The following is a 17793-nucleotide window of genomic DNA, read 5'->3' on the forward strand; positions in this document are numbered from 1 at the left end:
GTCCATTTAATTATTTATCATTTATCATTATTCCTTACTTTTAGCTAGCTAGTTAACTATTTAAACCATTTAGCCATTATAGTTATAGTCATCCAGCTAGCTAATTAGCTAACGTTAGCTATCTCAACCAGTTATGTTCAGCTTTAGCTAATGTTAACGTTAAGTTATTTAAACTTTTGTGCGGCTTATACGGTTGCTAATAGTTGACGCACTCTTACCTGTGGTGTTCAGGTGTTATAGCTGACTGTATGCCCATATATATTTTTAATTATGGCTAAATAAATTCTGGATATTTTTGTAATTTGCTCACCTGTGCACTAGTGGTTGCACTGTTGCTGTTGCATATGGACAGCAACATGATTTGCTTTAAACCTAAATCCACCACAGGTTTCCTGTTAACAGTTACATATTGTGGGTATTAACTGTTCCTGATTATGGTGGAAAACGTAAAACAGTTGAGTTTGACTCACTTAAGACTGCATCACATGATATGTGGTTAATGTGTCTCTCTCAGTCATAAGATGATTAAAGCTGTGATGGGTTAAACTGGAAATGTGCTAATTTTGTTTCAGAAAAGTCCTTACTAAGTATAAAGTTGTCACCTCTCTATTAATATCACACAGTATTATGCTGTAATTTGTTTTAGATGTAACCATATTTATTTATAAGTAACTTTAGTTAGCCTTGTAACATGTCTCATATTTACAGATTTTAAAAAGACTTATGACCAAGTTTCAGATTTGACTGACAATTTTGTTGCAAGACAGCTCCATCTGTTGGTGTCTTGTATTCATTACATTAATACTGTATATGTGGCAGTTTTCCCCTATCTGAGGAGGAACATCCCTTGCAGACTTGCAGTTGATTAGTATAAAAGGATGGCTGTCGTTCAGATAAAATGTCAGGAGTCAAAAATGTCAAAGCAAGTTAGAATTTAGAATAAAGTAATGAGGAAATTGAGCAATTTATTCCATATGACAAGTTATGAAACTATATGACTCCCCAATTTAAACTTGTCACATCCTACATTTTACTCTTCAACTTGGTTATGGGAAACACAAACCACTTGAATCAAAAGCAGAAATGAAAGTAAGATTTTATTGCATAACTCAATTATAAAGAGATTACATAAAAGGGGTCATATGAGTTGTTGAGGTATGGAACTCTTTTCATACGAAAGGAGAAGTATGCATATATATATATAAATATGCAAGAGTCATAATCATTAGAAATATTTAGTTAGTTTCCAGTTAAATATATAAAAAGATACATGGCATTCAGTGGGAAAAAAAGATAATGATGGTACAAAAATATACAAAAGAAAGGAGAAATGGAGATAAAGGATCATCAGTCACACAAAAGCTGGCCATCATGAGCATTGCCTTCATTAGGGGAAAAATATAAAATAGGATGTAGAATTTGGACAGTTGTATCATAGGCCAGATTTTACTTAAGTGTCAGAGCTGTCGAATGATTTTCATGGTATAGAAAAGGTAGAAATAACACAATGTGTCATAATGATTTTTTGGCATCGGGGATTATTATCATAGGAGAGGTCATATGAAAGGTGAAGGGTCTGTGCCGTCACACATTTGCAGCTCCAGGTGTGAAGTGATGCCGGAGAAGCGTTCCTGCAGTGGCAACAGATAACCCAAGGCTTCCCCCTGAGCCACCGGCCCAATGTAACGGTAAGGACGGATGTTGAAGATCTTCACACAGTGTACTGGATGAGACAGAAACAAAATTTACATATTGTTTTGAGGATATTAATGCCTTGTTATCCACTGTTTGGAAGAGTTTGTTTTTTATGTACATACCCCTTTCCTTCAATAATTTGATGATATCAATGACATTTTTGTAATAGAAAGATGGTGCTAATGCCAAGATTGACTCAATTCAGCTCACTGACACAACTAAGAATATTTTTGGGAGTTTAGGCTTATTTATACCTGTAAAGTCAGGTTGCTCTCATTACTTTACCTTCATAGAGTACATTTTAGATTTAGAGATACGGAATCAACTTTTTTCTGACCAGTCACTGGAAACAGTGGATGCAGTTGTGTTGAATGACATCTCAGTATTCTGTTTCTACACCACAGGTGAATGGATGTGTGAAATAGGAATCCTTCCTGATCAATAATCTTTTGTTGTGCTTTTTTGGAGAAAAGCAAAGGAGTTACACAACATTAACATTCCCCTCACTTTGGGCAACTTCTTAAAAGCTATAAATCCCTCTTAATGCACTGTATACAGTTCGTACAAATGTACACCCGTGTTGAGGAAAATGCTCCTAGGGCACGCAACAAATATGAAATATGGCTTATAATTGCTCATTTATTATTCCAAATAGATCAATCTAGGCTCAAGACCCTAAATATCGACTTCCACACCCATCTCCCTTTCACCATTCTTCGGACCAAAACAAGCAAGCTGCAAACTAACAAAACAAACTACCTAAAAGTAGGCTAATCTTCAACTCAACACCATCATTAAATCCTACGAGCTCTTAATGATGAGTGTCTCAGCATTAATGTGGGTATCATGGCGAGGTAATGTGTCTCTGTGATGTCTAATCATGTCTGTGTTTTACCCTGAGATGAAAGGAGCTGACAGTACATGTGTTCTTCTGATAATACAGTTCAATTAGGGGTAGAGGCAGAATGAGGACTAATGATGTTTATTCATCACTCCAGTGCCTTATCAACCAAGGGTGCTTTCAAAGTACACACAAGCACATGTACGGACACAAACATACTGTACATTGCAAAGGCATGTGTGCGCCAGGCTCCATCGAGACAAACACACACTGATGCATTGCTTTGTTCTGTAATGATGGCCCTTAGTGGGGGTCATTACTCATGAAGAGCCTTTGATGGGGTTTCACATGCAGCTGGGTCCTGGTGTTAGAGGCAACCAGGAGTTCAACGGAGTCTCAGCCCCCCTTTCCAACACCTTGACTAATCCCTCTAAATCACTCCTTCTTTTCATCCCCACCAAACACCCACACCATAATAACCTGACGTCGCCTTTGCCCTGGCCATGGCCCTATTCACTATAGATTACAGGAATTTACTTGCAGAGGTAACCGTACAAGGTTGCAGTGGTTTAACAAAACCTGCCTTTTCATTATTGTCTGTTGCAGCAAATATCAGAATGACTTCTAGATGTAATTTCCAGAAAACATTAGCTGAACTTTTGGATGGATTGCCGTGACATTTGGTATACATATCCATGGTGTTCGGATGATGAATCCTAATGACTGGTTATTCCATGACTTTTCCTCTTGCGCCATCATGGTTTAGTTAACAGTTTCATTGTCTTTACAATGTCAGCGTCACAGAGCAGCTAGCGGGGCTGTAGACTCTCAGTCTTGTTGATTTGTCATATAGTTAATAATCATTAAGTAAGAAATTAACTGTTTACTTTTCTTTTAGTCAGTGGACAGATGCACTCAAAAGTCTTGACTTTAACATTGGTTTCTATGTCAATGTTGGTTGATACAACATTTTCTGGATGGCTGGATTAATGATCTTCAGAAGTCTCTTTTCCTTGCTGCACTCACTTTCAAGTACTGCATTGACATCTTGTCCTCCTTACCATCATTGAGAAGTTTGACCCCATCATACTGATGCCCAGCGGGGTCTTTCCGACTCACTGGACCTGCCAGAGAGCCTGAGAATGGAGTGTTGACAATACCATAGTCATCGCACACCAGATCTACTGCTTTATGCAGGTTGTCACCCCTGTAAGAGGAGTGACACAAAAGATTGGAATTACACAAACATCTTAAAAGGCCTGTTTCAATTAGTCATATTTCACCAAATCTGCGCAAAATAAATTCTAATGTCTGGCTATGGTTACAGATGTGTCTGGCCAGCCCTCCAGAGAAAGCTGGACTGATCACATATAAAACTTTGGTCTCTCTCATCCCTTTAGTATAGACTGATTATAGATTTGGTTGTTAGAAGCTGTACCGTTAAACCACGGCACGACATGTCAGAAGCCACATAGTGAACTGTTTCAGAAAATATGCAACACCAGAAATGCTGCATTATCAACAAACTCTGCACTTGGAAGCTCTCATGTTGCAGCATGAGTTATCTTCTGAGGCTTAAGCACAAAGATACGACCAGGAAGAATCACCTTCTGGAGTTGAAAGCTCCACAGCCGTGCACATCACATGCCCTCACTCTGTTGTTGTGGTGACCAGCACAAAGAATACTCCAGGCTCCAACTACAGAGACAGGTAAAAAAAGTAATATGTTAGTCCCATACTTTCCTTCCACCAATACACCATATTTAAAGGCATTGCATTCCAAAAGGTGTAAAGCATAAAAATCACATTTTAACATCCACTGAGTCTGAGTCACCTCATGTTCCATTCATGTGGAAATAAGTCCAATTAAAGCAGAAAGACACTATTCAAATGTTATTTATTTATGTTTTTTATATCAGCGGTGTGTCAGACATTGATACAGCCTCACACCCACGGTGACACATTTTCATGACTCAGACAGGAAAGAACGGTACACAACCCCTTTAATCCCTACTTTGTATGCTTGTACAGCAGTATGTTTTTGTGACTGCCTGTGAAAGAAGTGTCCCATGTGCTGGGTATTTCACATCTAGAGTCAGTCTTAGTAATATTTGCATATGTGCTAGTATGTGTTTTCATTCATGTGTAACTGTGGCGCTGTACCTGGCATACAACACTGCCTCGTCTTGGCCCCTGAGCACTTGTCTTTCAGGTATCGGCCCTGGCAGATGTAACGGTCAGGCTGGCAGATGCCTCCCAGTTTGGTGCAGCTGATGTCACTTTTTGGCCCCATGGAAACTCTCCCTGTCTTCTTGACCTTCTTCTTTGGACTCCCAGCCTTAGGTCTTGTTGTGTAATTCCTCTTCACCTTGATGTTAGTGTCAGCATTCTTATCAGGGCTTTGCAATTCTTCACCTTGCCTCTTTTCATGTTCTAAAGCACAACTTAACTGGACATCTGGAGGAGAGATGAAAGACACTCAGTAGTGTAGTTTGTGGGGCTGTTGAACTGCGTTGCATCATACAGAGTAGTGCCTACCTTCATTGATATAAATGGAGTGGACAAAATAATAGAAACACCTGTCAGTATAATGCAAAACAATTCAACAGCAACACGAATTGCAGCCCCCAAAAAAGACCATACAGTTTAATCAACACCTCACTTAAACATAAAAACCGAACATTATAACCTGAATGATGGTAGGTTTTATTGCAGGACTGTTATATTGACTGGTATACTTAATAAACTGGCAACTGGGTGTTTGTATCTATTATACTACACATCTGCCCATCTACATATTTATTTATAGCCATCTCAAATTTCGATAGTGAGACTGTTGAGGTGGGTTAGAGTTATTTGGATTCATTTCAGGGCTCAAAAATCCAATCACGAGAAATTCACATGACGGAAAAGAAAGAAAACTAAATTACTATTCCAATAAAACTTCCTGATTCTGAAGCAAACTTGATTAATTCAAGTCACACCTAACTGCTGATTGCTATAAAATGCCATAAAAATCCTGTAATATAATAAAAAAAAGCTAAAATGCACGCCCTATAGACATTAACAACTGATGGATGTCAGTTAATGAGTTCTTGGTTTTGATTATGTCTTTGAAGTATTTTTACAGAGTCTCACCGCCTGGACACACTTGTTGAGAACTGTGTTACTTGTCCATATAGACAGACTGAGTCATAGTTCAGTTATTCGTAGTGTGTTTTCATTCTGACAGAATACTAATTATCCTGCCCAGACATGAGTCTTTGATCTTCATTAACTCTATTAACCTCAGAGGCACAGAAAATATTTCAATCACGCTGCCCTGGCACAGGGACACACGCTGGGCTCAGTGATTGAAAGAAGCTGCTTATCACTAGAAGGCCTTAATGACTGGCAGACAGTCGGGCAGGATAGCTAGCTGTGGCATGGAAAAGCAATTTTCCTCAGCATGTGAACTTAAGAAAATATAAAAGGCAAAGATTTTGTGACAAAAATGTAAGTGTGCCTGTTGCCCGAGCAATATTACCTTGAAGTAGGGTTTTACTGATGTTTTTCTAAAATGGTTGTTAGTGCATTGCTAGGTGGTTGCTATCTAATGAGGCTCCTGGTGTTTGGGTGCTACAAACTTTCTCGCTGTTTTGGTAGGTGCCATTATGCTACTGTGTGTAAACGACTGAAGTGCTTTGAGTAACTGCATATCAGCAACAACATCCCAGCCAGCCTGGACCCTCACCAGTTTGTATACAGAACCAACAGATCCACATAGGATGCCATCTCCGCTGCCCTCCACTCAGCCCTCACACATCTTGAAAACAACAACACCTACAGAATGCTGTTTGTTGATTTCAGCTCAGCAGTCAACACAACCTATATTTATATCATATTTGTATGATATATGTATATAATATATAATAAAATAACTGTATATATTGTTTTTATTTGTATTTTTTACTCTATCAATTTCAGCCCTGAGTTGTAGAATGACAAATAAATGTACCTTGACCTTGTTATTCCGATGTGGTGAATTTGAAGTTCTGATTGTTGTGGCAGGGTTTGGCTAAATGGTTGCTTGGGTGTTCGGCACGGTTGTTAGGACATTTTGAGGCACATCCACTGAGTTCAAACCAGTCTCACTTTTCTCTAACCAAGGTGCTGAAACCTTCAAACTCAAGTCCCCTCTCTGTCTCCCTGCATGGTCTTGAGAAACTTTCTACACCAGTCTTACATACCTTTACTTTGATCGCAAGGTATTCTGTATTCTGAAATAATTCTCAGTTCTGATTGGCTGGTGTGTGTCCATTAACTCCGCTTGACATACAGATTTCTGGGTACCTCTCATGCAACTGCAGAAATAGTTGTGTCAACTGTGTGGCACGTATGATTTTATCTCTGTAACAAGATGGCTGTTTCATTTGTAGCTGACAGTCCCCCAGAGTCAGAGTGTGCCTTAAGCTTTTCTAATGCAATTACGTAATGTTGCATTAAGCATTCAATCATGCTTTAAATGTCTCATCCACTTGCGCCAACACACAGTCACTCCAGCAATAGGCCCGAACCCCCCAAGGTTTATGTTTACAGGAGTTTACAGTCTGCTAATAGGGCACAGTTAATCTCCAGGGGCAGGCAGATATTTATACACCATTTATTGTTTCTATAATAGGAATCTTATTAGTGTACACTGGAATGGCAAATTGCTGTGTGTATGCGAGTGTGCCTACACATGCCTGATTATAGTACATGTTTGTGAGTAAACATTTTGGGCATGTGTCTCTGTGTTTGTGTGCTCAACTTGATGCAGTTATTGTATTGTGATGCATGTTAAAACGTGTATAATGAAGTAGCCTGCATGCAGTAGGCTTACTTACAGCATACTAGCAGAGCTGCAATGAAACAGACCCTCAACAGGATTCTCATCATCAGAGGATCAGGTCAGAACTCAAAAGCCTGCAGAATAATGATAGAAAACAGAAAAGGTATTCCATCTAGTCATGTAAGTGTCCCATAGGTGTCATTCTCATATAAAGCAGCAGGCTATTATATATATATATATCAGGGTTATTTATACATACAAATTCCCCCTAAGGATAAAATCTGAAGCGTATTCTTGCACAGTGACTCCGTTTATACAGTAGCAAACCTGCCTCAAATCTCAAGTGCCAAACAGAAGCTGACAAAGTACCAATTTCTAACTGAACACAGCTCAGATTTTCTAGTGAGAGAAAATGGAATTATACGTACGTAGTTTTATGGAGAAGTTGTAGTGTGGTGCCTGGCGCGGTGGGTAGAAACACAAAGCAGGGACTGTTGGAAAACCAGCCTGCTGTGGAAGCTGCATGCTCAGGCCACAGGACATTTCCCCACTGTCAATATTGATATTGGCCTTTAGAAAACACACCCAGTTACTTGCAGGAAAAGGCTCACTTTATTGACTTTTTATTGCTATCCTGAAAGTTACACTGAGCTAGTTATTGGCCTCTCAGAAAAAGCAGCTGGAAGTAAGTCTTGAACAAATAACCCTACAGTTCCATCTGAAATCAGTTATTATTAACTGAGAAACAGCAGTGACAAATTTGACTTCAGTTGTTTTTCTTTGTAATGTTTTGTAAATCACAAAATGACTGATCACGCGCTATCACAGCCTCATATGACATATTAACGATTTGCTTTGTCTCAGTGTCTCAGTGTCAGTCTCAGTTCACAGGCATGTCAGTCACTTAGTACAATGTCAACCACTACTGAGCTGCAACACAGACTTATATTATCATGCTTTGTGCCAGCTCAAAAAGTCTAAAAAGGAGTTATTCAAAATGTTGATATTTTCACTTCAAGGGTGCAGCAGCTGTACAGTGAACATGGAAAAAAGCCTGAGACACCTTTCATGGCTCCAATTACGCCCCCCATATGAACCCATTAGTATGTGCAATGCACTCAGCAGGCATAGGACTGTTGTGTCAAGCCTCACCGCTGTGTGCCCTCACGCTGTCAAACACTGGATTCCCCCTCTTAACGAGACAAAACCCCCCCCATTATTTTCCATGCATGAGCCTGGCAATTATTATGAGATAATTAGCTTTAAGGCCTCACACAATGCAATGGAAGTCAATCAATGGTATGAATTTTATCCACTCTCAGTGGGAGAATGAAACGTAGGTACATGGATGAATGCCGCAAAGCATGTGGATATAGGGTTATTAAGAGTCTGCTTCGTGCAGTGTGAATGTGGTGAAGGCCAAAGACAGCAAATCAGATTTCTTCAAGGTTACGTGGATGGAAATCCAGTTCCAAGCTTATGGAAAACTGTGTGAAGGCAATCCTTCTGACTGGGTGTGGTAAAACAATGTAGGAGCTTGTCTAAATTTATCTTTATTTCAGAGATGCTAAATGTATAGCTGGCAAAAAACAAATATGATTTATGTATTATTGAAGTTAGTATTTATGTTAACAGATGTGCAGCTCAATATCACTAATAAAAGTCTTGTTTCTTTAACACAGCTACATTTAAATGAAGTCCAGAGTTATTTGATTTCTGCTTGCATTTACATATCTGTCTTCATCTATATGTCCAAGTGTATCTTACTCTGCTGATGTATTTTGGTGCAGATGAGGTCACTGTGGAATTTGAATGCTTTTATTCTAATTCAGAGCCGGTTACTCTGTCTGAATTACAATGTACTGAGTGTAGGGGAAAACAGGCTCAATAGTGGCCGGTTAAGAGTTGAGCCTTTTGCAGCCAGACAGCTTTGATAATCAAATATCTAGGCAGAGGATTACATTGATGGAACATACGGCTCAGAATTTGAAAAGGAGAGAGGGAATTAGGGAGCGAGGGAGACCAATAAAAGGCAGAGAATAAATGGTGAATAATGGGAGATGGAGTAATAGCGCTCAACTGCAAGTGAGTGAGTGAGTGAGTGAGTGAAGGAAGGGAGGTGGGGGAGGGAATGAGGTAGAGAAAAAATAGGTGAAACATGTTGAAAGACAGAACGAGAGGAAAAAAACAAAGAAGAGAAGACAAAGAAAGAAAGACAGCCACCCAGACAAACAGAAGACGAAGAATAAAAGCAGTAGAAACTCCAGCCAGCCTGCCTGCATCCTAAACACTCTCTGCTCCGGCAGAAGAAAGGCTTGTGTTGACTCTTTGAGAACCCTTTGATAAACATGGCTACTTAAATAGAAACACGCGCCACATTCTTCAAACTCCTGGGAGGATAGGACTGACATTTCACTCCGGCTTCTCTGTCAGTTAGTTCTGACATTTCAACGAGAGGGAGTAGAGATGCCACAAGTGTTTCCTAGCAACAGTTTGCTGCAAAAGCCCTCCCCACCCTAAACTCCCTCCTTCCCTGAGATACGAGTTGCAGCAATGCACCACTTGCTTCAGACCTGAAATACATTCTAATTCTCCTGACTCTCCATCCCTCTCCGTCCTGTTCCCTTCAGCAAATCGCCAGGCCTGCATCAAATGACATTCAGGCCCCTGTCATCTGTAAAGAAAAAGCATGCAGCCAGGTTTTTCCGCGTGAAGGTTGAATGCACTGCAACGGAGAACTGTTGGCAGACAAAATATCGAAAGAACGCAACGATATTTCATCCTTTTACAAGCTGAGTGGTTACCGGGCATGAGCCTGACTTTGAGTCTTTCATTTCATTTTTACTGCACCTCTTTCTGCTGCTCAGGTGAAAGGAACATCTCACAAAAACAGGCTTGTGAAAAGGCTCTGTGGTCTGTTGATGGATCGCAAGTGCTCAGCGAGTCTAAATCAGCTTTCTCAACACAGCGACACAGTCACACCCACTTGGCTCTGTTGATTTGTAAACATATTCGTGAGGTTTGGGGAGCAGGTGTTTAGCCAGCCTGAGCACACAAACAGAGCGCCGTAGGGCAGGGGATGAACTCTGTGACGCTGGCGGCAGCAGAGAGGGGGCACCAAAGTTGGAATAATGTGCTCTACTAAAAGCATTTCCATGTCTGCCAAGGGAGGGCTTTCAAAGGGCGTTAGTGGATGGACTGAAGTCTGGTCACACGTCTCTGTCTCTCTCTGGGTCTGCAGGGAACAAAAACAACAACATTTAGGCAGAGCATATCTTTTAAAATATACAAATGTCAATCCATGTCCTTCATCCCTCTTGCGAATTCCCTACCTGAACCTACAGCACAAGTTAAAAGCAGACCTGAGCAACAAGCAGAGAGACAACAAACCAGAAGACTGCATGTGACTGGACTCTTAAAGGCCCATCAGCCTCAAAAGCATAGCAGAGCTAGCATCAAATGAATGCAATGTTATTCCAGATGTTATTAAAGTCTATTCTACCAAGGATGTGTGCATTTGACACAACTTGAGGTCCACTACACTTACCACCGTTCCCACAAGTACAAAAATGGTATGAAAAGCACAGAGGGAGAAGTCACATGATCTTTGAAAACTCAGCTATGTCTATTTTTGTTCAGGACTTTATCCTTTAATAATGATGTTTCGTGTAATAAAAGTTGGCATTTTGAACATTTCTTTTGCAAAAAAGGTAACTGCTGTGTATCTTATCTTTTGTGTTCAAATAAATGGCTCCATTTGACACTTTAACCTGCAACATTTCCTCCATGTTGCTTCACAGCCTTCGTTCTGAGGGAATTAATAGAGCCCATGACACAACAAATGCAAGGGGTGAAGGAGAGAAAAAGTGAAGTCACAGATGACAAAGTAAAACTAGTTCGCTGGAGAGCTTAAACTTTAAGGACCGAAGCCTTTGAACTGCGCAGGAGTGGACATAATGACAGCGGTGAATGTGATAGGCCAAGGCGATGAGTGTCATGCATGTCACGGCCAATCATGTACGGATCAAAGTGCGGTTTCATGATTGATGGATCAATGCAGAGAGGAGAGAGAGAATATCAAACACAGCGGGGAGGGTGGATAAATCACATCCCTTCGCTTTGATGAGGGAAAAGGCAGAGGTACACAGGGAAAGATGAGGTGGAGCGCAGGGAATGAATGAATTAAGAGAGAGCGAAGTCACTGCTGAAAAACATGGCAGTCAGCCGTGTCACCCTCGCTAGCATCTGAACCCAGCTGGTGGGGCAAAGAAAGAAACTTGCTGCTTTCTTAGAGTTTGATTCAAGTTCTCTCCTGTCATGGAGCCTTTATAAGCTGAAGATTCACTCAGGATCATGAAGCCTTCCACAAACCCTCATACATTTCAGCCACAAGAGTGCAGAATCATGCTTTTTCACTTGGATTTATCTGCCGAGGGGGAAATGAGACCAAGATATTCTTTTCATCATGAAGCTTATCCCAGGTGTTAAACGTGGTGAACACAGACACAGCAGCCGCTGGATCGATTAGCCTGCACTGTGAGGTTGCATTGATGAGTGAACAAACAACACAGATGACCCCCCATTTTCCCATCAAAGATTGTTGTTATAAGCTCATACAGACTTGTGAGGACAATGCACTAGAAGTAAGTTCAAAAAGTCTCTCGGGCCTATCTAGGTCCTGTTCTCATCTAAGCAACATCTCATTTAAAGTCTGTTCATTAAGAAGTACCTAATTACACCCACATTATCTATAATTACAGTGTTTTTACATCACGCTTCCAAGATAAAACTCCTTCCATGCAGCTTCAATGTATAATTAGCCTTCGTAAGCACCTACTGCACACATAATTAGAGAGAAATTGATACTAATACACCTGTCTACAAGGCAGAGAAAAAAAAGTAGCATCTACAAAGACACAAACTAGACCTTTTCACAGGGATGATTATTGTTTAACTGAACACTACAAGTTAATACCCTGCTGGGATAATACTCTGCTGAACAGAGAGGTGTGAGAAAAAGAGAGCGTCCTTGTCATGAATCAGTGAAATAAAAATAGAAGTAGGAAGGAGTAGATATGTACAATGTATGAACAAGCAAGGTGGGAAGCTGCTTGAGGCACCAAAGAATTGAGGGGGCTTCCAAAGAATGACTGATTGACAGCTACAGCAAGATAGACTTCCTAAAGCCACTGCTGCAGTGACATATACCTGCAAACCTCCATAAAAAGGGCCCTGTTTCATTCTGGTCCACCTGTCTACTGTGACTTTCAGTTTGTTTTGAAGCAGAAACTCTAATCCTGACATGCAAAATGATGAGTTGTCCTTCCAGCAGCCACAAAAACAAAGAGAAAAAAGTGGACGAACCAGAAACAGGATAGTACTCAGGGTGCAGCAGTGACTGAGCATGAGACATTTATCACTAGGTGCCAGATGCCTAGTTTTTAGACAACAATGGAGGTCTATGGCACAGATGACGAAGCTATTTACATATATAAACAGGCAATACGTGTTAGTAGGATCAGTTCAGTATTGGTTTTGGTCTTTTCATGAGAGTATCTCATGGGAGTATCTCCAGCCATAACTTTAGCCACACAGCATAAGTAAATTAAATCATAACAAACACATATACATTTATTTATTGTTTTTTTTAATTAAGGAATATTTTAATTATTGATTTCAAGAATTCATAGCAAATATGGAAGTTGTTGAATTTCCTCTTTTCCAGCTGTAAATAAATCATCAGACACTTATTAATTTTATTCACAGACAGCTATTTAAATAAAACCCCAGAGTTGTGTTCATTTTATGTCATTTATACAACGCTCCCTTTGTTTAAAGTTCAGAAGGGGCCCATCAGATGTTCCTCTTCAGACCCTTATCAGCTCTGAGGAGATGTAAGACAGAGGGGGGGTTTTGACTGGACTGAAATCCGTCATCTCAGGAATACTTGGAGGTGAAAACTTCAAGCGCTTCTTCTGTCACATCTTTCTCTCACTGCAGGGATATTCAGGTTTTTGTTTGGCCACAAGATGGCAGTAATAATCCACCAGACGAGGCCACCGAGGCAGGCAGGAGGCACGTTGCAACAGCAAGAACCTCATAGGTTAATTACATAGCACTCTCATGCCAGAGAATGTGATCATTCAAACAGTATCTAACTGGATAGAAGCACAGAGAGAGATCGGGAGAGAGAGATAAAAAGAAAATGTGTGTGAGATGGAAGGCATGCAGAGAAAAAAAGAAAAAATATGTAGTTTTGCTGACTGATAATTGTATCACTGTGTTTGCTTGCTAATAATCTGCACACATCACCTCAATTTGTCATCAGTGTTCAGTGCCTCTTTTTTTTAATCATTGTCCCCATAATGACGGGGGGTGTTTAAACAGAACCCACTGACCTATCTCAAGAGGAAGGAAGTAGAACTAAGATCAAATCTTTTTTCCCATTCCCCACACACATACACACACATACATCCACGCATTTAATCAGATACATATCACACCACAGGGCCAGCACTGAATGAGGCTGAATGTATGCACTTTTCTACCAATGCCAGAAATTGAACACGAAACCTTCTGGTTAGTCATTCTATAAAATAATTGAATGTATTGAAACTGAAATGGATGCAGATTACACAAATTGAGGTTTGATGTTGTTGGCTTGAATACTATGTGCACCGAGACATAAAAAGATGCAAATATTTCTACTAATTTAACACATCATATTTCAAGCATTTCTGCAAAACTGTCAGCTAATAGTTTAAAGGCAGGTTCACATTTTTGTCACGCCTAATGTTAGTAATGGGGGACAAAATCCACAGTTCTCGTTTAACATCATGATCATCCTCCAAAAATGCAATCTTTTTAGTTCCTCTTTGGGTTTCCACAGACAGTATTTCCTGACTGTTCTGCAGTATAGGGATATTGACGCAAGGAGAAACATTTGCACGAAAAGACTGCAACTTTGGAAGATACCCACTTGAGTCTAACTAAGATTTCTGAACCCTCATATTAGCTTCAGATGATCTTTAGAATGTATTTTTGCAAAGAACTAGGACTGGCTTTTGCTTTTGGTCTCTCCAGTATGGACAAGAGGAACAATTACTCTTTTCAGTGTACATATATTCTCTTGTTGTTGTTAGAAGATAGACTTGACAAAGCATTAGTGTCAGTTGCTGGAAGCAGCTGGCTTTAGGCGCAGTTAGCTGGATGGAAAAGGCAATGGTGATTAGTGATCATCACCCATGCGGGTCAGCAAGAGGAGTGATACTTTCAAGGTTGCTTGATTAGATGAAATGAACAGGAGTGGACTCTAAACTGCCAGACTGAATACAACGAGACTGCCATGGGCTGCCAACGCCTACCATAGTCAGTTGCTTGTGAGTGGAGCCATCGTTTTGTGACTTCATATTCTTCCATGGGTGTAGCAGCTGGGGCTTGGAAGTGAAATGCGTCTCATTAGAGTTATATCATAGCACTAACACGATGGGCTGCAGTTTACTCCAGGTGTAATCTATCAATGCTTTTCCAGGTCACAGTTCACTTATTTGAACTTTACCCGCTGTGCCGTCTGCCTCTTCCTCGCTGTCAGTAATCCCATCATGCTTTGCGTGAACAATTTGCCCTTTGTCACATAAATGAATGGGAGGTGGCAGCCACCACATAGCTCGTCACATTCAGTGTAACTGAAAGAATAATAGGGGGAAAAGGAAAGGAAAAGGACTCTGGAGATTTGATCTAGAGGAAGTAATGAATGAAGGAGTGAAGGAGGGTCAGCACCAATTTAACCTTAGCTAACATTTAAGGTTAAGGTCAAGGCATGAGTTGGGGCAAGTTAACTACGCCAGTTTGTTTAAAGGTAGATTTTTAGTCTCTGACTTTTATTGCCCCCACCCCGTTTTTCAGTCTCAACTTACTGCCTGTTTAATATCTTCACCAAATAATCTTATGAGTGAAAAAGCATTTCACTCTAAGATGGCGACTTCATGAATATCAAACTCTGCACCCAGCTAGAGGACACTGCTGGAGTATGAAATCTCAACGCAAGCTTCGATAAAACCTTGTGATTGCTCGATAAAACTCATTCCACAGTACGCAGTCTCTCTATAGATTCAGTCTTTGCAAGAAGCACTTATAAATGATGCAAAATAGTTTCAACATGCCCGCCTGCCAAAACCACAGCACCACAAGACAAAACAATGTTTGCAATGGAGTGAGGTCGCATAGATCTAGAATTAACATCTTTAATGTTGTTGACCAAAACTTGACTAAAATAAATGACTTAAAGGTGACAAAAATGAATGAGAAAGAGGACATTGTTATACCTCCGTATTGATTCAGTGCATGATGAACTTTGCCACAGCGCATTGCCAAACGAAAGAATGAACTAACATACTTTGCTAGGTGTACAGTAGTCTATACACTTGCTAATTACAATTGACTGGTTGTTGTTTTTTCATTGCAAGGAAATGGCTCAGTTGGTCAGATTTTGTGTATAAAATCCCATTGCATTTCCAGGAATGATGACAACTGTTCATAAAGGACAAGAAAATGTGTTTGCATTTTCTGCACTCAATTCATGGAGCAGAAAATGAGTACAAAAATATAGAAGAACATATGTGTACGTAATATTTTGTGTACTGTATGTTTCTGTGGTCATGTGAATATTTGTGTGTCCGTGTATATACATATCTAGAAAGAAAGAACAAGGTAAAATGAAGTAGGGAGCTCGGAAGAGAGAGGGAGAGCTACAACGTGTGCTAATGGGCCTACAGTCAATAACCATGGGCTAGAAGCATGGACATTGTTAACAGGAGTCATTAGTGTCACCACAGTCAGACATAAATAGTATAAAGAATGCACAGGGGTACCTTTTTGCCCATTTAACACAGAAAGCATTGACCAACTTGGTAAAGAAGCACAGTGTGTGAGAGTGTACCCCAATTATGCTGTACTCCCATGGATGCAATGTTCTTTCCTTATCCCTGTTGTCACAGACTGAGCTGGTAGACCAGAGAGACACACAGGTGGTTTTTGAAAAATGTTTCTTTTTTATTTACAAAAAGCAAAAAGTAGAGAGCATCTTGTATTGGGATCACACCAGCCGCATCAACATGTTGACGTTCTGACCTGATGAATACTCAGTAGTCATTACTACATTATTACATGAGTACTCAGTACGAGCTGCTTGTTTTTATATAATGTACACAAATTAATAACAGCATAGGGCTTACTTTATTTACAAAAAACAACGTATAGCCACATCTGAGGCATTTAGCAGATGTACCAAAAACAAAGCAATAGAATAAGTGAGTTATGCATTTGCAGTCCCCTTCATAAAACATACTTTTATCTTTCTCTGTCCCACTTCTCTGCTGAGAGCCTTGTGATGGTGATTGAGTGTTAAATAAAGTAGATCAAAGATTTAGAGTTGTTTTTGAGGGGGGAAAAGTTAAAAAGAGACAGAAGAAATTTCTGTGACAGAGAGACTTTTCAGTGAACTAACAAAATGCGAGGGGGCAGGAGTCGCTGTGTGTTGTGCAGTCCGATCCTCCTGAGTTAGGAGTCTGCCAGTGGATGGGGTGATAGGCCGAGAGAGATGCCCAATAGGGAGTGACACACGTCACCCAACACCACTCTCCTCAGCAGCGATGTCTCCAATCTTACTCTCCAAAACTTTCTGTTCTGCTATCACCTATTCAACTTTTCTCAAAAAGTCACTTTCCCCAAATGTGAAGATCATGGTTTCGTTCAGTTTTCATGGAAATGCTCTCAAAGCCTATAAGTCCTAATAAAATGCACCATAACACAAGTCTCTGACCTCCAAGTACAAGGTATTACTTCAGATACCCATCCTCACTCTCCCTGACATACCGTCTCATTGTCATAATTACAGTATACATTATAATCCTTAGTTGTCCCTTTATGCTTTTATTTGGGAGGGAAATACATAAATATATCAGTTAACTGTGCACTGGCAAAGTGCCCACGGGCCCCAGAGTCAAGGGGGCCTTTGACCTTAAACCTGCATTAATTGATATTTTTAGGACAATGCAACAAGCTGTAGTCACAACATGGATATATCATCACCTTATAAAGTTGATATGATGAACATGTTAGCAAATAGTGGCATTCCCACATTGAGTAGACGCTTAATGTTGACTAATGTTGAGTTTTAACCGCAATTTCTACATGAAAGATCATGCCATAGTGGGTCAGCAAAGCACAAACCAGAAGATATGCGACATGAGGGCAGCTGGAGTTGGACTGATGACTTACAGAAGGCCAGATGAAAGACTGTGGTTTCGATAGAACATATTTCACTGCTGATGAGATAAATGTACATGGTATCATTAGAGCAAAATAAATAATTGTGGTAAGAGTCATTAACTAAAACAATCAACATAATTGCAACATATTGTAAGCTAATGCATTGCATGTCTAGGTT

General features: G+C 40.2%; 1 protein-coding gene across 1 annotated transcript; it reads right to left on the minus strand.

Annotated features, from left to right (window-relative positions):
* Window positions 1-1556: 1556 nt before the first annotated feature.
* LOC139295432 (leukocyte cell-derived chemotaxin-2-like) lies at window positions 1557-4829 on the minus strand. Its single transcript, XM_070917624.1, has 4 exons — window positions 4700-4829; window positions 4144-4234; window positions 3598-3743; window positions 1557-1723 (listed from the first exon to the last, which is right to left on the minus strand). The coding sequence occupies exons 1-4, from the start codon at window positions 4827-4829 to the stop codon at window positions 1557-1559; spliced, it is 534 nt and encodes a 177-aa protein (XP_070773725.1).
* Window positions 4830-17793: the final 12964 nt, after the last annotated feature.

This window comes from Enoplosus armatus, chromosome 13 (assembly GCF_043641665.1).
Source record: "Enoplosus armatus isolate fEnoArm2 chromosome 13, fEnoArm2.hap1, whole genome shotgun sequence".
Classification (NCBI taxonomy): domain Eukaryota; kingdom Metazoa; phylum Chordata; class Actinopteri; order Centrarchiformes; family Enoplosidae; genus Enoplosus; species Enoplosus armatus.

What these genes read in the sequence shown, in the direction of transcription:
- LOC139295432 (XM_070917624.1), bottom strand. Translation starts at nt 4,829, where the DNA reads ATGGGGCCAAAAAGTGACATCAGCTGCACCAAACTGGGAGGCATCTGC. An exon ending in GAGGCAGTGTTGTATGCCAG is followed by an intron (nt 4,235 to 4,699) that starts GTACAGCGCCAC and finishes CTGTCTCTGTAG; the next exon opens with TTGGAGCCTGGAGTATTCTT. An exon ending in GGTCAAACTTCTCAATGATG is followed by an intron (nt 1,724 to 3,597) that starts GTAAGGAGGACA and finishes TGTCTCATCCAG; the next exon opens with TACACTGTGTGAAGATCTTC.